The sequence below is a fragment of the Rhincodon typus genome, chromosome 19 (genome assembly GCF_021869965.1).
Source record: "Rhincodon typus isolate 14 chromosome 19, sRhiTyp1.1, whole genome shotgun sequence".
Lineage (NCBI taxonomy): Eukaryota > Metazoa > Chordata > Chondrichthyes > Orectolobiformes > Rhincodontidae > Rhincodon > Rhincodon typus.
The window spans coordinates 12,323,970-12,346,061 of NC_063350.1; the positions used below are offsets into that span (position 1 = coordinate 12,323,970).

Below are 22,092 nucleotides of genomic sequence, written 5' to 3' on the forward strand. Positions count from 1 at the left end.
GAAACAAACCTACACAATTATTAGAACAAAAAAACTGCGCCTTGATGCTACAAAGGTATATAACCTTCAAAATATACTGCTCCACTTTCCCAATGTATGTTCAGCAGCACCTTCATAACGACCACCACGTAGCACAAAGGCGACAGGGGCATAGAAATACCATCCTTTCTGTAAGATGGGAGAGAATTAGGCCATTCAGTCCATCATGGCTGATGTTTCTCTACTCCTTTCTTCTGCCTTCTCCCTGTAACCCTTGATCCCTTCACTAATCAAGAACCTCTCCCCATCTTCAAGACATTCAATGCCTTGGCCTTGCCAGCCTGCTGCAATGAGTTTCACAAATTCATCACCCACTGGCTGACGAAATACATCCTCATCTCCGTTCTAAAAAGGTTTTTCCCTTCACACCGAGGCCGTGCCCTCCAGTCCTAGTTTCCTCTACAGTGCAAACAGCTTCTCCACATCCACTATCTAGGCCGCTCAAGATTGAAACTTGCACAATGAGACCTACTGAGTACAGATCCAGAGTCCGCAACTGTTCCTAATTAAGTTATTCCAAATTTGGTCAAAAATCAAAAATTCTTCAAAATCAGAAATCCCTCAATACGCTACTCAGGGCCACGTGATCTGCAGCAATTCAAGATGAAATATACCTGCTCCAGTAATGATGCTGGCTTATTCATGATGTCTACCTCCAAAACGAAGAATTAGAATAGAATTAAAAGGCAGCTGCTACATTGGTTAGACAAAAGAGTTAACAACTGTGTAACAGCCCACCCCTTATTAACAAGTGGATTAGATTGGGGCTCTGGGTTTAGTCGTGAACAGCGGTCCACAAGGCTCTGTTGGAATCATTGGTGCTAATTTTCATTCAATACAAGAGGTGATTTACTGGATTAGTCGATAGAAATGCCAGATCTGACGCATTTAGCAGAGCTTGCTTAGCACTGTTCATGAATGTCCAAAATTGGACACTCATGAACACAGTCTGAAAAAAAAAGATTAAAATCTCTCTTCAAAATGGACTGTCCACAGTTAAAGAGAAAAGGTGAGAGAACTGTTCTGGATGGTGATTTACAGACTTTTAATTCTCCAAACATGCGATTCCGCAGCAATTGTAGAATAATACTTAATCTCTTTCGTAAATGATTTAAGTACTGTACATGCAACCTACATGCCTGGGTAGCACTTCACACTGTTGGAGTGAAAATCCCATTGTTGAAATGAATATGCAACCAAGTTCACAAGACCAGGGATAACTAAACTATCGGCAGTGGGGTAATAGGGGAGGGAAAAAAAAACAAAAAAAATGCTTTCTCCACCATTCAATATTTCTTGAACCTTTGTTCTCATCACAATTAAAAAATGGCCTAACTGAAAGTGGTGTGCCTGTCCATCAGCATCATAAGACTCTTAGTCAAAATTCATTGACGTTTAAAAGTTCAAACACTAAATCAAACTTTCAAAAGGTATGTAAATTAACTGATCAAAGTTATTTTTTCCAAAAATTTCCTCAGGAAAATAAGTCTACAAAAGAGATGCTGGTTGCATAAAGAACTTGACTGCAAGATTAAAAAGTGGTTGCAGCATTCAAGTTTAAGACAAACTCTGAATGGGTTAAAGTACACAAGACCTAGCAAGAAAAAAAAAAGGTGGTATAGGCAGACTGTCTTGCTAACTTTGCACCAAGAAAAGGCGGCCTCAGACCGAGTGCCATTATTCCCATTTCACAAATAGAGCTAAGATTTCGGCCTCTTTGGCAGACTATTTTCTGTTGCCAACTCAGTCAGCTTGTTGCCAAGACTGCAAACTATAAAAACAGTGTCTCATTGACGTTCTACTACCCTCCCAGAATCCACATCACGGTTCTCAAAGACTGCCCATCAAACTTATATCCAGAAAAATAAAACTGGTTAAGTCCTGAATTCTTAAAAAGACACTTTTAAAATGTCGCAATGCAAACACTTCTCAGCGGATTAAAAACTAGCATTCCTGCAACTTCAACTATCTTATCGGCCGTCCACATTTCAGCACAATCGTTATGTTCTTACCTTTAGTATTTGGTTCATTAAAGTTGTTCCAAACATTTGTTCATATGATTAAAGATTTAGGCCATCCTTTTCAAGTTTATATTTTACTAGCCAACATCCATAAATTTGATTCTGCTGTCTAGTAGCAACCACATTTACTTTACTGACACATTTGATATTTTGATATGATTTGGCCTAAATATTTTTATTACTTTGTATTTCTAGGGTCTGCTTGAGGAGGTTGCATTGCAATACCAATTGCTTGCAGTGGCTCAGTTGGTTGCACTTTCATTACTACAATTTCAAAAATTCCAAGTTCAATTAACAGTTCACAAAAAAAAAGCCAACGTTCACCGTGCAGTACGAAGGTAACGTTGCACTAATTGTATGTAACACTCCATCTGAAAGTAAGGGCCCATCAGCCTGATCAATGCATACAAAAAGATCCAATGGCACCAAAAAGAGCTCTTATTATTTTGAACGATAGGGTGTTTGTTGCAAGCAAGTTTAACTGCTTATATTATAATGGCCGTAAAAAACAAAAAAAGACAGTGCTATATAAAATGAAAGGGTTTTTGTTGCACAGCCAAGAGACTGGACAAACAATTAATTTTCAAAGGAGAGTAAGCAGGACAACATTGTCAGGAGAGGGGAAAAACTGCAAACGGGTAATCAGATTAGAAAACAGTATTCACTGCTCCCCACTGAACCTTTGGCACCTGCAGCATACCACGTGCACTGCTGCACTTGAAAGACATCTTAAAAAAAAAACCAAGCAAAAATTGACTTGTTTTTAAGAAACAAAAACACACTTCAAAAGTGTGAAATTAGTACTACCGTTAAACTCAAACAGAATGAGAAATTACGGAAAAATGAAAAGTCCTTGGTTCTGGAAAATCAGAACAGTGTTGAAAATGCTCAACAGGTCTGGCTGCATGTACTTCAAATTGATACCTTTCAGAATTAAAATTTTCTTTGTGAATACAGTTAAGTTGAAGGAGAACAACATAATGGGGCACATGAAAAATCCAGCAGCAGACCTTGGGCGCAGGGGGGAGGGGGGGGAGGGGAGGGAGGCGGTGGGATGAGGGAAGGAGGAGGAGAGAAGAAAACAAGGGAGTGAATAAATTATTGATTAGAGTTCTAATAGTAGCAGAGGTACGTTCAAGGTTTGAACATTGACCAAATGATTTATCCACTCAGTCACAGTCCAGACATAGAGTTGTATAGCACTGGTTCATGCTGACCAGATATCTTAGAAAATTAATCTAGTCCCAATTGCCAGCATTTGGCCAATTCCATCTTAAACCCTCCCTACTCATGTATCCATCCAGATGCCTTTTAAATGTTGTAATTATAACCAGCCTCCATCATCTCTTCTGGAAGCTCATTCCATATATGCAGCACCCTCTGCAAGAAGTTGCCCCTTTTATCCCTTTTAAATCTTTCCCCTCTCACCATAAACCCTACGCCCTGTAGTTTTGACTGCCGTACCCTGGGAAAAAGAACTTAGCTATTTGCCCTATCCATGCCCCTCATGATTTTATAAACCTCTATAAAAAGGTCACCTCTCAGCCTCCAACGCTCCGGAGAAAATAATCCCAAGTTATTCAGCCTCTCGATAGCTCAAACCCTCCAACCTTGACAACACTCTCGTAAATCTTTTCTGAACCCTTTCAAGTTTCACAACATCCTTCCTACAGCAGGGAGAACAGAATTGAATACAGTATTCCAAAAGTAGCCTAACCAATGTCACGTACAGCCACAACATGAACTCCCAACTCCTATACTCAATGCACTGACCAATAAAGGCAAGCATACCAAATGCCTTCTTCACAGCCCTGTCTTTCTGCAACTCCACTTTCAGGGAACTATGAAGCTGCACTCCAAGGTCTCTATTCGGCAACACGGAAAGACAACAGAACTGAACTGGACAACAGCAAGGCTATTAGTTTAATGTTTAGACTAATGTTAGTCATAGGAGTCTTTTGACAAGATGAGATTAATTATCTAAATATAGAAATAATGAAAGAGGCAATGCTCTAGATATGGGAATATTCACCTAAACCACTGATAAAGCCACAACACAGGAAACTAGAAGATCAAGAATGAAGATGGAATAAGCTGAACACAGTTGTAAATTGGATTTAAAACTGGTTAGAATACTAGAACCAAAACATGAGTCATGGACAGTTTCTCCTAATTATTCAAAGTTGGTAGCAATATCTTACAGGGTTCTAATCTAGAATCTATTCACATATATTCAAATTATATGTGGCAAAATATTAAGTGTTCTGCTGTTCACTGACACAAGAAATGAATTACTGATATGAGAATTCATCCTTATTCAGTTTGAACAACTGAATTTGACAACAGATGCTTGGAACCACATTTTCACAAACCTGTGAAGCAGTGGCATCTGTGTAGGTCACCGAAACTAGCAGATGCAGCCAAGGAAGCATCACAAATCCAGACACAACTGCATACAATAGGTTGACATAATTGAGAACTTTAGATACCAGATAATCAGTACATACTTAGTATAGCAAGACAAACAACAAAAATATTCATTGACAGGATATCAAGGACTGTGTAGAAAAAAGTACTCGGTGGGGTTCACCAATCTTCTATTCTATACCCATTGCTGCCTCCTTCCTTCACCTGGTGACATATTACTGTACCACCCAAGGCCTTTCCCAAAAGTAGCATGCTAAAGAGCAAGCAGAGGAATACTGTAGTGTGGGCTACATGATGGAATGATGGATACACAGTCATGAATCATCACTGATGAAATCACACCATCTTACCATAGCATAATGCGCCAATGTGGAGCTAAAATCAGCATACATGCCTACACTCTTGGCTGCACTTTTGGTTTTTTTTTTGGGGGGGGGGATAAAATAGATGAAAAAGATGAACTTTCATAAAGCTATTTTTTTTTTTAAAAATGAAGGTTGTTTTTTAAGATGCAATATCAGCACAACACCTTTCACTTCATTATTCTGACATATCCAGGCTTCAGTTATTACCAAACAACAATAAATTACCTACAGAGTCCACAGCTCACTGGCGTAGCTCGTTAGTGTATTCATGGTTATTTGAAGTCTAGGAGAAGCAAAGCTCGAATGCCATTCTGGCATATCAATTTTTGACAAGCCTAAAAGAATTGTCACTTGTGTTATTTTTCGTTCAGCCAACGGAAGTACCACTTGACTGAGTCAAAGCAATCACCTTACCCCAACAGTAACCCTTAAATTTCACCCTCCCCCATTACCCAACTTTTATTACAGCTGACTTTAGGTCAATTTAATTCAAAGAGCATTTTGAAGACATGCAACTTTACCAAACAAAATCTGGATGTTTGGTTTTCAGCACTTGGTGCCAAACAGTTATTTGGGATGATTAGTGGTGGTTTTGACAAATAAACTGACAAAATTCAAATAAGCTTAGTTTCTGCATGATGGCAGACAATTTGGCCTTGTGCACTATTTGCACTTCTGAGCTAACTTCCTTCTCGAGTGAATAATGCTTCATTCAACATTACCCTGTGAGAGAGAGATGAGCTGCATGGGAAGGAATATTCATGGATTGCTGTTGCTGATCAAATAAAGTCACACAGAGGACTTTGGAAATTTTGGGAAACTTTCCTTATACATTGGATATATTTAGAGAATATAGAATATTTCCATCCACAGTATCAAGGATGCCTCACTTCCAAAGTAAATCAAGGACTCCTGCACACCATATGGCATGTTATGTTTAACTAGTACTCAACATGCTTTATTTTTAATCCGAGTAGCACTACATAATCATTTAAGAGGTCATCATAGTGAGGAACATCATTTCTTCTTCTACTTAAAAAAAGGTATGGATTTTCAAATACCTATCACCTTATAAATACATTATTCTTCTATGTTCTGAGGCAGGGTCACCAGACCCGAAACGTTAACTTTAATTTCTCTTTAGAGATGCTGTCAGGCCTGATGATCTGTTTTTGATCCTTTTAGGTTTGTTGCGTTAATCCAATAAAATTGTTAAAAGAACTTCGGATTACCCAGTCAATAGTTGGCCTGTTTCTTAGGTGCTACCATCCTTTCATACCTCACCCAAATGGCCTTTTGTACAAGAATGGAGGGTAGACAATACATTGGCAGCAAGCTATTCAAGTGTAGGAGACAGAGGCAAGTTAGTCCATAGCAGAACTCAGGGCTATCCAGCTAATGAAGCAGAGCCAGAGCCAAGTACTTCCCTTACTTAGGCAACTACTTTGCTACTATTCATTCCTTGGAAGAAGTTAGATAAAAAAAAATTTAAAAGGACTATATTATGTACAAAATGGGAAATTTGGATTGTGAACCAACTACAGGATAAAGCATTAGAATCTCACTCTCCCCAACCAGTACAGACTTGATCATGGTATCAAACTACTATCAAATGTGTACAGTACATTCTTAGGCGGCTGAGGGAGAGAACAAAGTTGAATTTGAACATCAATGTTGTGACCCTGCTACCCTGATCCTTTCAAAATGCATTTAGACACTACCTAGCAAACTCATCCACTATCAGTGCAACTCCACCTGCTGACTGCGTTCCTATCATAAATGATGAGAAAATAAGTTCAATGAAAAGTCCTTACAAATCACAAACCATAGTGAAATGAGGAAGTCAGTTCTTAAGAATTCTCGGACATACTTTCTAGAGGAAGAGTATTCCCCAAATTACCCAAGACCTTAATCAGATATCCAATTATAAAATCTAATATCTCTTAGCCTGTCTATAGAAAGATGAATAGAATATTCTATCCCAGGCATGTTCCACCAAACTTTTAGATTGATGGGCTGATTTGTAGCAAATATCATCTACACAGCTTGGTAACCTGTAACCCTTAATACCCAAGCCTAACAAACAAATACATTTATGATTTATAAATACAAAATACTGTAGATGCTAGAAATCTGAAATGAAACAAAGGAGCAGGTCTGAATGCTCAATGTAGTCTGCTCTATATTGACAGCTGTCTGTTTGGCCTCCAGCATTGTGCAACACTTTCTCTGCTAAGACTACAAGCACCAAAGTGTGGGGTCACATGTTATTTTAGTACTCCATCTTGTTCACACGCTGACCTTTCTATTCAGCATTTGCTATTCTATTCAGTGATCTTACTGATTATTAATCTGCTTATGGTGTATAACAACTTCAGATTATAAGCCCTGCCTCCATCTTGTTCCATGAGCTCTTTCTTCCTTTGGTTGGGTTGATGTTCATGTGTTTTTCTTTCCCCTTTAAATGTTGCATTCAGTTTTAAAAGTAACAATTTAATGCCTTATTCAGACACCAAATTTTGTTTCTTCGTAATGGTAGTTGCATCAAAATCTTTCGTCCCTGGCCTCCACCATATCAGAGACTGGTTTTGTTTTCCATGCATTCCTTCCACTGGCTCAAAACAACTCTTACATCTTTATTCAGTTGCGATGAAGGTAATCAGCTTGAAAATGTTAACTCCACTTCTTTCCACACATGATGCCTGACCTGCCTTTTCTAGCATTTTTCTTTAATAATTTGTTGATTTACAAAATATCTAGCCTCTACAGCTTTTAGATGCAAGACATTCCTGATGTTCACTTCGAGGTATTTCTCACAGATGATCAGTCATTATCTAACTGAATGGTAGAGCAGACTTGAGGGGGCAAATGGCCCATTCCGGCTCCTATATTATTATGTTCCCTATGACAGCACACCTGAACAGTAAGTACTACTCGAATTTTGAGGTTTGCCCAGAGAAAATTGACCTACCTCAATTTCTTTCGACCATCTCAAATACCATAATTAGATTATCCTGTCACCATATTCTTTCAGAATTACAAACTCAATCTATGCACAATTTAACCCCTTAACTATGACAAAGTGGTTTATCCACCCATAAAGCTATACTATAAATTTCCCAGTACGTCACATCTTCTTCCTAGATGGAATTTAAGAACAGTGGTTTCTCCATCAAATTGCAATCCGATTACCATAGTCTAAATAATCAGTGTTAACAACTGCATTTCTATATAGCACATAGTACAGGGAGGCTCAACTGGAATTCCACACTTTAAAAAAATAGATGTTCAATCCAAGTCTCACTGTCTATTTTGCAACCACTGTTTTGCTTTTCTGTCAGGACAGCTGGCAATTCAAAGCCTTGTTTGCCTATCACCAAACTGCTTCAACAATGATGCAAGCTACAGTAAATATTAGTTTTATTAACTTCACATTACAATTAAGTTAACTGTCTGAGCTCTTATACATATCACTCTCTTAATTAGCCAGTCTGGAAAGAAATGAACACACAGCTCTTCATACAACTCAAGTGGTGGAATAAATGGAGTTTCTTTTGCTTTCAAGAGGATGTTGGTCCTACTAGGATCATTATAAATCTGCATCTGAAGGTGAAAAGTTTTGTGACTTTCCAAGGACCATTAGGAATGTTTGAAAAGGAGCAGGAGCATTACCAAAAGAAATGATCATCACACAGGGTTAAGTCAGATGACCACGTTTTGTCAAAAGAGTTAGATGTCAAAAAGTGTATCCTAAAAAAGGAGGAAAGTGTAGAGATTCCAGGATGGCAACTAAAGAAAAGACAACTGATAGTGAAGCATTTATAAAAAGAAAATCAGGGATGTTCAACAGGCCAGAATCAGAGAAGCACAGATATCAGAGGGCTGTGGGGCAGAAGATTAGAGAGATATTAAAGGGGCATAGCCATCAAGGGATATGACAGTATTAAGTATTCTACAATGGAGGTATAAGCTTGATGAGGAACAAAAGAGAGATCACCATGCACCAAGATGGTAGGCAAAAGGGACTTGGTGCACTTTAGGCCACAGGCAGAGTTATGAAACCTTAAATTTAGAAGTTAGAATGTAATAGACCAGTCAATACCAGCTTGAATATTCCAAATATGAAAAAGGCATGTTCAGCAGATTGCCTGTCTTTGAAACTGCATTAGTCTATGTTACAGAGGTGAATAGGCACACGAACATGGATCAGGAGGAAGTAGCCATTGGTTCAGAGCCTACCTGACCATTTAATAAGATAACAGTTGATCAGATTGCAAGCTCAAACCAACATTTCTGCCCAGTTCTGATACCATTACCGCACTCCCTCCCCCACCTTGCTCATTTAGAATCTACCCTCCTCAGCCTTAAAAATATTCAAAGACCATATCTGAGAAGAAAAAGGGTTTTAAAATTGGCAATTTTTGTATTTTTAAAACAGGAAAGTGTGATCCTTGGTCAAGATTCACCCATAAGAAATATCTCCCCCATATCTAGCCTGTCAAGACCTCTCAGCATCTTCTGTACTTCAATCAAGTCTTAATGATGGAACGAATGTGGTTGTAACCTTCATGTTTATTTGATGAGCTTCCAAGTAGTCTAGTTTAGCATCAGACAATGGCCAAGGAGCCAACAGCTAGAAAATTTGTTTTTGATTTATTTTTGATCCCAAGTCTTTCCAATAGATAACAGAAGACAATTTCTTTTTATCCAGTACTGGATGTTGGATAAACACTGATAATTTAGCACAAGTGGATGGGTCAGGACAGGAGCAATGTTGAGTCAGAGCTAGAAGTTGTCAGTATGTATGTGAAAACTACTACGGTTCTTCAGAAGGTGTCACTAAGTTGCAGCACGTGCTTGAGAAACACAAGCGGGCTAAAGAATGCCAGAGAAATAGACACTGTTGCAAATAATACTCTGGGTGACAATACAGAAGATTGTAGTATCACCCACCTGCAATGATCAACCACAGGTTGAGATGGACTTGGAGGGCATATTTCCCTTGTAACAGCACTGAAATGCCATTCATCGCCACCAATAGTCATTTGAAAACAAACAAACAAACAAAGATTCCATTTGGAACCTGCCTCCAAGCACTCAAGCAGTCACTCCAGATCCGAATCATGCAAATGCTTTTCTTCATGTCCTTGTTTCTTCTAAAGAAAACAAAAAAAATCTACGCTCTCTCATTTTCAATCCTGGATTCAGAACTCTGATGATTCTGAACACTTCAATCGGATTCTCTAAGCCTTCTCTTCCCCCAGAAGACAGTCCCATCTTCTCCAAGCTATTTTCAAAACTAACAACCTTCATACCTGGAACTATTCTCACAAACCCCTTATTTTCTCCAATTGCTTTACACCTTTCCTGAAGTGTGCCACCCAAAAACAGAAAGCAATAATTCAACTAAGGCTGAACTAGTGCCTAACAAGAGTTTAACATTAACCTTCTTGCTCTTGCTCTCTATGCCTTATTACTAAAGCCCAGGATATTGAATGCTTAATTAACTGCTCTCAACTTGTCCTGTCACCTTTAATGAATTATGCATATATACAGCTAGAACCCTTGGATCCTGCAGCCCCCTTCAAGTTGTACACTATTTTAAATTGTTGTTCTACATTCTGCCTGCCGAAATTATCAACTTGCTTTTGTTTTGCACAGAATGTCACCTGCCACTTAGGAGCCCACTGCAGTAACTTGTCTTATGCCTTTTTTTAAGTTCTACACTACCCTCCTCGCAATTTACATAGAATGACATGAGTTTGAGAAGACCAGGCTCAGTGCTCTAACAGGGTAATTAGAAGGATTTTAAAGAAGAGTTCCAGGAAAGACTGGTGCACATGATTGGAGAAGCAACATTTAAAAAAAAATTTTAAAAAAAACAGGTAAAATATTTCCAAGGATGCTGGGGTCAAGTAATTGAGGAGAGGTGGTGAAGACAACAGGTCTAAAAGATTAGAACGGGACAACACCTGGAGAAACCGAACCACCAAAAATATTGCCAACATGGAGATCAGAGGTAAAAGTTAGGTTGTCAGCAGTTTAGTGAAACTAGGATCAAGTGATCAGAGGATGGATCTCATGGATAGGCTTGCAAAGTGTATGGAGGGGAGATAAAGAAAAACTGGAGAAAGACAAGAGCTCAGGTAGAGCAGGAAAAACCATTAAAAAAAGTTTGTTTGACCAGTTGGTCTAGTAGAAGGGATACTACAAATGCAGTTAAATCTGAACATCTTAGTGTCAAAGAATTCCATAAGCTTCTATAAACATACTTCCTCCACCCTCACCTCCTAATAAGACGAGCTTAAGACAACTGTTTGGTCTACAGAAAGAAGTTTGTTTTTTTTAAAAACTGTCACCTTTTTCATTTCCCTGACTAGAGCACAGCTTGCAATTGATTTCACTCTAATCCACTATCCCTAAACAAGCACTTTCTAAAAACAAAAGTGCACATTTCATGTAGAAATTCCAGGTTCAGATCATTCCAGAAACTTTCCACATACAAACTAAACGATAGAACTTACACTGGCACACACTGCCAAATTTCAAACATGCACTTCCATTACACAAGTTGCCTCAAACCATAAACTACGCTGCAATCTTTGCCAGTAGAAAAGTACAAATCCGAAGGCATGTAAAACAGTAAATTAATAAGCATGTTATATAGATATCTTTTAAGCCACACTTTTTTTTTGTGACCGAGTGTAAATGTGAAGGACACTTCAAATTTTCATACTCGACTCAACCCCAAAAGACAGGGATTGTTCCTCAGTACCTTACCAGTTCTTTGTGAGCTCAACTGCTTATTCAACTGGAAAGGGCAACAAAACCAAGACCCATTTGGCTGCCAATTCACAAAATGTACTAATTGCTTTCAACACTACCTAAAAGGTTGCAAAAAAAAAAAAAAAAAACAAAAAACAAAACCAGTCACCATATTCTGTTGCTAACTGTCATTCATGGACCCTTATAAGCTAATGGATATTAGCTGACGGAAGACCGAAAAATGGCTAAGATCTCAAAATAGCATTCTAACATTCACTGCACACTTATTGGAGACAGAATATATGCAATGCTTAGAAATGAGTTTTCTTCCCATTTCTTTTCAAACGATGAAGAACAAGCAAACTTCTGCTCTACAAAAATTGCCATTTCCCCTTTCCTCAGTCCTACATCTTTTCCCTCAACTCTGCCTCTCAAACATTAAGAGCACACCACTCAGTCCCTCAAGTCCACCCCATCATTCAAGTAGGATTATGGCTGACGTAATTGTCTTTAACACTAATTTCTTGTCTATCCCTCATAGCCTTTGCTTCTTCCTTGTCAATCGGCCAAATAAAAATATTCAAATGCCCTATAACCACAGCACTCTGGGGAAGAGTTCCAAAGATTACCAACCCTCAAAACAAATTCCTTATTCCTTTACATCTTAAATGGAAGACACTTTACTTGTAAACACATTGATGACACTGACTGTTGCTTGAGCAACAGAAAAGCTTGAGGAGTCCTGTTCTATGCCATGTGCCAAATTGACACTAGAAGCATCATCACTCCCAGCTGCCCTTAAAGGAGGAAGGAAACTTTGAAAAAAAAAACACAAGACGACACAAATCAGAGAGCAATGTTGCTATTGTTGAGCAAAGACAAATATCAGACGAGCAGCAATTCTTGTATTTTATATTTTGCAGATATTTGCCGTGGCCATACAAAATTAACACCGGTCATTTAGTAGGCCAAACGGCCTCTTCTATACTATATGATTCCATGAATTAGTCAGGCATTGACACGAGAGACAGGAACGGAGGAGGGGAAAATAAGATTCAAGTGTCACTTGCCAATGACAATACCGGTGGTTAGCCACCAAAACAGCCAATTTATGCTCATTAAAAAAGCTACGACCACTCAGGAAGCAATGGGATCTTGAAGATACATGGACGTGTGGCTGTGCATCAATATGGAATAAACTATGCAATGTGACAAACAAGTTGAATACTCAATTTTGGGAAGAAAACAGTACCCATGACCCAGTTATCCTCTCAGTCAACCTATCATTTCTAATTTTTTCACTATATTACCAAAAAGTGAGGCAAGTGTTGACTCAAATATATCACACTAGAATGTCAATTCAGGTCCACACACACGTACCACTTCACAACAGAGTGAAAAGAAAAATGCACAAACAATCAACACTACCTGTTGCTATGATTCTTGGAACTGGAGGAGCTGTGCTTGGATTTCTCACGATCCTTGTCCCGATCTTTTGATTTGTGCTCCTTATGCTTGTGCTCTTTATGCTTGTGTTTCTCTTCACTTTTGCTGGACTTGTGAGAATCTGCAAGTGTACACAGAAGAAACAATCATCTGGCGTCATTTCTTTCCCTTCCTTCTATAAATCAATAATGGTTATCAATCTTAGGACTTTGCCATAAAAATTAAAGATCACACAAATAGCGATTCTTGCAATTCTCATATTTTAAAATGATATCATGCTAAAAGTTGGCAAAGTATTTTTGACATTACATAGTCTAGCATTGCCACAGTCTAAATAGCTGTTATACTAATATGCTTCCCTCTCCTCCAAAAAAGGCGTCAGCTTTTGCACAGGCTGGCATACTTTCAGCCGGATTCACTAGCCATCACTTCCCTTCTGTGACCAATAGGTTTAGCCTCCATTGTAGCCCCTCTATTGAAAGCTGTTAAATCAATACAATTAGTGACCTAAGCCATCGCAAGAACCAAAAAAAAAACTTGTTTACATATAATAGATCTCATTTAGGGTTGCCAATTTTAGGGTGGTGGAAGTGGTAGGAAAGCAACATGGCTGATGGAATGACAGAGATGGGAAATTACTTCCTTTTCTGATGAAGGGTCTAGGCCCGAAACGTCAGCCTCTCTGCTCCTATGATGCTGCTTGGCCTGCTGTGTTCATCCAGCCCTGCACCTTGTTGTCTCAAGTAAAGGCTACACAGTCTAGACACTATGCAGTCAACTTAAAATGCTGGATTCAGAAAGCCTTCTCAACCCAAATTACTCTACCTAGGGGAGGTAATGGCCTAGCAGTATTATTGTTGGACTGTTAATCCAGAGACCAAGGTAACATTCTGGGTTCAGATCCCACCACAGCAGATGGCGGCATTTGAATTCAATAAAAAAAAAATCTGGAATTAGGAGTCTAGTGATGACCATGAATCTGTTGCCAATTTTCAGAAAAACCCATCTGGTTCACTAATGCACTTAAGGGATGGAAATTGCCATCCTTACCTGGTCTGGCCTACACGTGACTCCAGAACCACAGCAGTGTAGTTGACTCTCAACTGCCCTCTGGGCAATTGGGGACGGGCAATAAATGCTGCCTAAAAGCAACACCCTCATCCAGTGAGGGAGTAAAGAAAGAAAAAATCCTGTAGCCAATGTCTTGCACAACTAAACTTTTACATATTATCCCATTCCAACAATGGTAACAAGAGTTATTCCTACAGCTCATTGCACTATGGAGAAAAAAGGGAGATTGAAACTGGTAAGTATTGAAAAAAAAAGTGAGTGAAAGCACAAACCCTTTTAACATAAAGAGGCACTACAGATGAGGAGGGAAAACAATGTAATATTTCGCACACTAGATACAGACCAACATATTTTCCTGAAATCAGAAACCTTTCCCGATTAGGCTGATTGATTTAATCTTTGCATCGCAAGAGCAATATCAGGTCATATCAAGGTCAGCACCATTTTGTTACAAACATTCAAAAGGTCTTATTCGCATAAAGCAGGAATTATGGTCACAAAATAATCTTAACACATGCATTCCGTTCCTCATTCATATTTTAAAATTCTACTGTGACCAGTCTTTGCAACCTGGCACTCTAACAGTGTGAAGTGAAACTAGTTCACCTGCTTCCATTAAATCTGTTTTTATAATTAAAGGAGAAGCATGATCTACGGTCAAAGCTTGTACATTTTCAGGAACATTCTAGTCATTTATAAAATCAGCCCAGATCAAAGTTCCAAATATCCAAAGGATGTAACTACCACTGTCTAACTGCTGGCCTCAATAGAAAAACTTGCACCAATCTGTGGGAAACTAAGCTGTGTGCACAGGCCCAGCTAACTTTTGGGGCTTTCTGGATTGGGCCAAGAAATGGGAGGATGTGGGGGCTAACAAAAAGAACACAACAACTTGTACAATTAAACAATCATTGCAAGTCTGAAGTGTGTTTGTGTGTTTGTGTGTTTGTGTGTTTGTGTGGGGGGGGTGGAAAGAGAATAAACAACTGGACAAAAAAAAAACCCAGACAAGGGCAAACTAAACAGAATCCACAATGAAAGACTAGCATCTCAAACTTTAGATTGTCGAATGTTCTGCATTTAGTTATCACCTTAAAATACAGGACCAGATAAACTGTCAAAACAGGATTATGTTCAACTACTGCTGGTTTCCACTTACAGAATTGGGAGAAGGAGAAATGTAGAAGGAAATTTTTAAGAAATAATCTCAGAAAGGAGGAACAGACAGAAATGCAACAGCAGAGAAAAGGAACAGGGCCAGAAATGAAGCATACAAAATAAATTTATTACGTCTTGCACAACTTTTCACCCAAAGATCAACCAACAAGAAGGGTAATGAACATGTTCCCAAACCAGCTCACTGCAATGAAGAGGAAAGATGGGGTTTCACAGCTCTCACTTCCACAAACTCCTTTCCACATCCTTGTTTGTTAAAAAGGCCAATTGATTATGCCCTCTCAGTTGAGGTTAACTCATTGTTGGCATTGTCAACAAGCTAAATGGCCACCTTCTGTGCTAAAATAGTTCTATAATTCTGTGACCTACATATGGGCTGCTGACAAGGAGAACCACACTGGTTTGATGATCCTCAGGTTCTATTCAAAACCCTGGACAAAAGACAAGTGAACTCAGCCTGGCCAGCTAACATTGACTTTAAATTGCTTTGAGAGTTTTCCCACCTGGTTCAGTGTACTCCATCAGAAGGTGTGCCCGTCTGTAAGTCGGGTAAGGAATACACTGGATTTGACACAGGTATAGTTCGGTCCAAAAAAGTAGCAGACAGTTCATAGAACACAGAACAGTACAGGCCTTTTGGCCCACGATGTTGTGCCGACCTATTACCCCAAGATCAAACTACCTTGCGTACCCTACGTTTTACTATCCTCCATGTGCCTATCCAAGAGTTGCTTAAAAGTCTCTAAAGTATCCGAGTCCACTACCACTGCCGGCAGCGCATTCCACACGCCCACCACTCTGTGTGAAGAACCTACCTCTGACATCTCCTCTATACCTTCCTCGTAATAGTCATTTCCACCCTGGGAAAAATCTCTGACTATCCACTACCTATGCCTCTCATCCTGTACACCTCTATCAAGTCACCGTTCATCCTTCTTTGTTCCAATGAAAAAAGCCCTAGCTCCCTCAACCTTTCCTCATAAGATCTGCCCTCCAGTCTAGGTAGCATCCTGGTAAATCTCCTCTGCACCCTCTCTAAAGTTTCCACATCGTTCCTATAATGAGGTGACCAGAATTGAACACAACATTCCAAGCGTGGTCTAATCAGAATTTTATAGAGCTGCAGCATAACCTCACGGCTCTTAAACTCAATTCCCCTGCCAATGAAAGCCAACACACCATACGCCTTCTCTCCAACCCTATCAACTTGGGTAGCAACTTTGAGGGATCTACGGACGTGGACCCCAAGATCCTTTTGTTCCTCCACACTGCATTCTACATTCAAATTTGACCTTCCAAAATGAATCTCTTCACACATTCAAATGTGAAAAAACAGCAAAGTATTGAGGATTTCTGTTTATGGATTGGCAGCTCAGTAACATACAATGCCATCAAGGATGTTTGAAAGGTGGCTAATTCAAAAAAACAAATACCAAACAGCCATATAAATAATAAGCTAGTAAAAAGAAAGAAGCTTTCCTGGTTTAAATAAGTGCAGCACTGACATGTATTATTTCTAACTGTATCACTATGTAGTGCTCTTAACCAAGGGCAGCAGTGGGAGAACTGCCTCAGGAAATCAGTACCTCTTGTACTCCCTCTCTCCTCAATCTAAATCATCAGGCTTCCCATTACAAGTCATTTTTTATTTTAAGAGCAGAATTTCAAATATTATGCCAACCCTCAATATCCTCTATTATCAAATGCAGAATCATCCAATCATAATCTGATTAAGTACAAATAATTCAGATCCAAGCATAGAAGAACTTCACCGTCTAACCAGCGACTGGACTCCATGCAAAGACACAACTCATTCCGCCTTCCCAAAAGACTTGTGCTAATGACAGCTCCACATCTTCAGCTGTGATAATGATGACAAAGCCTCTAACTCAAGAGGCAAGGTAACCAGTTACAAAAGGTGGCATCATATCTAGCCAGTCTGCAACAGGAAGGGAAAATGCGATAATGGCTTATCTGGCCTTTCAAAATTTCTCCAGTAGTTGTTCTTCCTTGGCATTTGTCTAACTGGGCCTTTACATTTGATGAGTAAAGAGTCAGAATTTCTCCTCTCAGAGGGGAGTGAATCTTTGCAATTCCACTTAAGTATATTCAAAACCGAGAGAGAGAGATTTTTAATCAAGGGAATGGGGATAAGGGTAGAAAAGTAAAGCTAAGGATCATCAGATCAGTCATTTCTCACTGAGTGGCAAAGCAGACTGGATGGGCTAAAGTGGCCTTCTTCTGCTCCTAGGTTTTATGATCTTAAAATGCCCAGAACACAAAGCAAAGCTCAGAACCAACTACAGCACAAACACTTCTTGGAAACTCACTGATGGAATGCATCAGATGGCAACTAATCAGGACAAACAGTGTAGAGGATTACAGAATAATTATAAAATCAAAATTTACTCAGATCATTGATACTTAAAAAAAAAATACATAGAGCAGGCAAACTACACAACCAAACTCCTGAAACAAGAACAGAAAATTCTGGAAATACTCAACAGTTTTTGCAACATCTGTGCCGAGTGTAAGAGCTAACATATGCCCTTGTGTAACGGCTGCCCATCCTGCTGATTATTTCCATCACTTTCTTTTTATTTCAGATATCAGAAATCTGCTTTCTAATCAATGGCCAATCTTTCACTCTGACAATTAAAAAGTGTTCACAAAAGTCAATCAACTCTACAAGTTTATGAAGAAACACAAAACGTGACAAAGAGTCTGCAATGATGAGCACTCAACACAACATGAAAGAAAACTTGTCCGACTCCCAAGTCTATACTGGCTGATAGACATTTGAAGTAAACCAACAATGTAATTACATACTTCTCAAGCATTAAAGAGCCAACTACTCCTTCATTACCACACAAATCTCAACCTTACTGACAATCAGAACAATTTAAATCCTCAGATTTCATTTATTTCAGTTCCTTGTCATTTAAGAGTTCCGAAAAGTATAAGCTACGCAAAAAATATAATAATTTATACAGAAGATCCTGCAAAAAACCTATATTGGTCTCATTTCAATATCCACAACCACAGCAATTCATTTTTGTTAGTACAGAACTCGAGTGAGTGTTGTCAAAAAAAAAGGACATTGTGCACTCTTCAGGATATTTAACAATAGATATCAAAGAGGGAAAACAACAAAATGGGGTAGGTGATGGCCTATTAGTATTATCACTAGACTATTAATCCAGAGTCCCAGGTAATGTTCTGGAGACCTAGGTTTGAATCCTGCCACATCAGGTAGTAGCATTTTAATTAATTAACAATCTGGAAACATGACTCTAATACTGACCATGAAATTATTGCCGATTGGCAGGAAAACACATCTGATTCACTAATGCCCTTTAGGGAAGGAAATCCTGACCTTGTCTGGCCTACACATGACTCGTGGTTGACTCTTAGTTGTCCAGGGGGCAGTTAGGGATGAACAACAAATCCTGGCTGGCCTATGTCCACATCCCATGAATAATGGAAAGAATTACACAGTACAAGAGAAGAGTACTAACTAGTTGGCAAATGCAGTCCGATTGGTAGAGGCTTGGCTGTTAACTGCTAATCATAACTGCTGTATTCCCCATGATAACACTTCTACCAATCTTAGCAACGTGGGAAAAATGACGCTGTGAACAGTCAGTCCAGACGAGCCACTGTGATGATACTCCAGCTGGCCCATTCGTCTCTTACACACCTTCCCTAAATTTAAACATTGCCTTGAGACTAATCATCTACTTCCTATGTCATTAGCTGGAAAAGAACCAGATCACATTAGAAGGGAAGGAGGGTACTGCAATACAGCACGCAAAAACTTGATATCAAGGCAGGTTTTAAAACAATTATGTTAGATAGCATTGTTCCCCTTGCAGCACCACACCCAGATAATAATATGTAGGTACATTAACACCCACACAACTGTTTATTGAACTAGTGTCACTAGAGTTTAGTTATATGGCCTTAAATACTCATCAAATCTAACTAGATCAAGCTTACTACCAATCCAAACCATCAATGAAATTGAACACAAACCTGAAAGACAATTCCCAAATGAGAAATATTGTGAGTAGAGATGAGTCCTAAAATCTCTGAATATCCAGCAGAACACCCTCAAGCCATGTCAACAGAGCTGCTTGCCATCAAGGCATCAGCAAACAGGAGACCAATAATCTGGTTCCCCAAATTCACTGGGGTATGAATGGCACTGGCCCACTCTATTCTGAATTCGAGAGTTTGATGTACCTTCAGCAAGGCCACAAAAAGAAAAATGGGCCTTCCTTATTGTAAGGACCAATAGGCATGAATCAGTGGATGTAAAGGAATCATTCTACTTATAGTCAAGTCACCCTTTTCTGAACAGGACTGTCACAGACTGAACATGTTCACCAAATCATTAGGGAAAAACAAAATTCAAGAAAACATAGGAACAGAAACAAACCATGTAGTCCCTTGAGGATGTCCCACCATTGAATGAGAACATTATGATTTTGTGACCTAAATCCCTTCAATGTTTGGTTAACAATTTTTCTTCACTACCAGTTTGAAAGTGACCAGCTATTCTGGTTTGAAATTGCCTTTACAGAGTAGAATTCCAAATACATACTACTACTGCTAATTTTACTTTTGAACAGACGGCTCAAATGTTTTGAACTCTGCAACCAATGCCCACCTCCAAATGCCTGATCCACCAACTGGCAGAACAGCTTATCTACCCTATTTTCTCCCTCAGGCTTTGCCTTTTTCAGGCAATCAAAATTATCCTTGAAACTTCAAAATTCCAGGGAGTAAAAACTTAGTTTGCGTAACTGCTCCTTGTAATTTAACATTTGGAACTCCTAGATTTCTGGTACAACCACACCTCACACCTGCCAAAGACTGTAAATCCTACCAACATGAGATGCCCAGAATATCTCAACACTCCAAGTGCTGGGTAACCAAGGCTTTGTTTCGCTGAAGTAGCATTTCTAACCCCTTATATTTTTTATTCTCCAGATCTAAAAGGAGAGCGTGTTACCTTTGCAATTTTGATTATTTTATGTACTTTGTAAAATTTTAATGAAGTTTGTTCTTTTTACTTGGTTACAAAATCTGTTTGGACCACTATTTTTGTGACATTTAGCATGTACCCCATTCCATCAGTGGATGACTGCACATTGAAAATCAATTTACCAGAGGAGTTTTACCCATTCACTTTAACAATCTTTAATTTTACATTTCCATCTACACCGCTTATAAATGTGGCCTATCATGGGTCACTACAAAATTTAATATAGCTTTGCATCCCATCTTTGAAGTTGCTATGGATATGGCAAATATTTCAGGCCCAAACACAGATTCTTGAAGGTCACATCCTGTCAAGAGTGGCAGGCCACTATCTCTGCTTCATTTCTTTCCACTCAGCCAATTTCCTAACTATGTCAATATACCGTGCTCAGTTTCATGGGCTTCAGCTTTAGCTAACGTCTGTTATGGGGGACTTTATAAATCAAACATCTTCTTGAGGTCTGTAGTAAATAACATGTGCAAACATTACTTTCGATGAAGTAATGAAAATCACTCACAGGGTAAGCAGTGATATCAGACATGCCCGCGTCTTTACAGGCGTATACCAATTCTTAGATCAACTGAAAACTTAAAAGGTGCTCATTCACACTCTGCTTAATTGTAGGCAAGTAATTTCCTGACAATAAACGTTAGGCCAGCAATTCAATCATTCCCCAAGTTTCCTCTGTGGAATTTTCAATAAACGCTTAAAGCACTCTTGGGTAAATGACCAAATTCACCAGTGCAAATGCAGTAACTTAACATCAAATTAAATTTTTTTGTGAAAAGAAAAACCCCAGATATGATTTCTGGCCTTACATTGGGTTCATTTTATCTGAGCAAAGTAGATTCATCCTATTTTTCAACACAGAATAATGGACAGTGACCCCCAGCCATTTGGAAATTGTGAATGTGCAGCGACTGCGTTGTTATGATGATTTAGCAGCCCAGGCTTGTGAAGCAAGAACAACATTTAGGGATGGTAGCAGAAGAATCAAAGAATCCCTACAGTGTGGAAACAGGCAATTCAGCCCAACAAGCTCACACCACCCTTCCTAGTAGGATCATTGGTATCATGTCACAGTAAGACTCATTGATTTAAACACAAACTGAAAAAAACCCTTATGATATGTTACTTCACTCTTTAGTACAGTTTCCAAGTTGACAGCCTGGCAGGAACTGTAAAAAGCCAACAAAGTAGATTCCCACTTTGATCTTTGGCCTTTGCTCTGTTAACTGAACCAAACCAGTACAATTCCAAATATTATAGCCAACATTATTTCCCCTAGGCTGAATTTGAACAGATTCCACATATTATCCAGTGATTCCAATTGGGATGACATTCTAGTCAGATCAGTCTTTGCTGTGCACTACCCATGAATCCAGGCTCATTCACAAAGAGTGGCCACTTGAGTGTAAATCCCGAATGCCCATGAAATCACAACTTAACAGGAGCCTGTAACTCCAAAAGGAAGGAGAAAGCCCTTGAAAAATACAACTCAAGTATTGGAGAAAAGTTAGTTGTGATAGACTATGCAGAATTCTGTGCTTTCCACCTGTTGACCATGTATACTGCCAGTGATGTGGGCTCTAGGAAAAAGAATCAAGAATGTAGAAGAATGATTGGAAGGTTAACAGATAAAAGAACCACACGATCTCAGCTTTTGCAATGATTTTGTCACTGCAGATCACTGGTCAGTGAAGAAAACATCAGAGGAATTTCAGCTGAAAGCCAG

At 39.0% G+C, this 22,092-nt stretch overlaps 1 protein-coding gene across 2 annotated transcripts in view; it reads right to left on the minus strand.

The window, feature by feature from the left end:
• LOC109934590 (DNA topoisomerase 1) overlaps positions 1-22,092 on the minus strand; it is a 78,320-nt gene that overhangs the window by 53,611 nt on the left and 2,617 nt on the right. For both annotated transcript variants that reach the window (XM_020533314.2, XM_048608247.1), the window contains one exon: positions 13,046-13,184. In XM_020533314.2, coding sequence (XP_020388903.1) covers positions 13,046-13,184 — 139 coding nt within the window. The remainder of the gene's footprint in view (positions 1-13,045; positions 13,185-22,092) is intronic.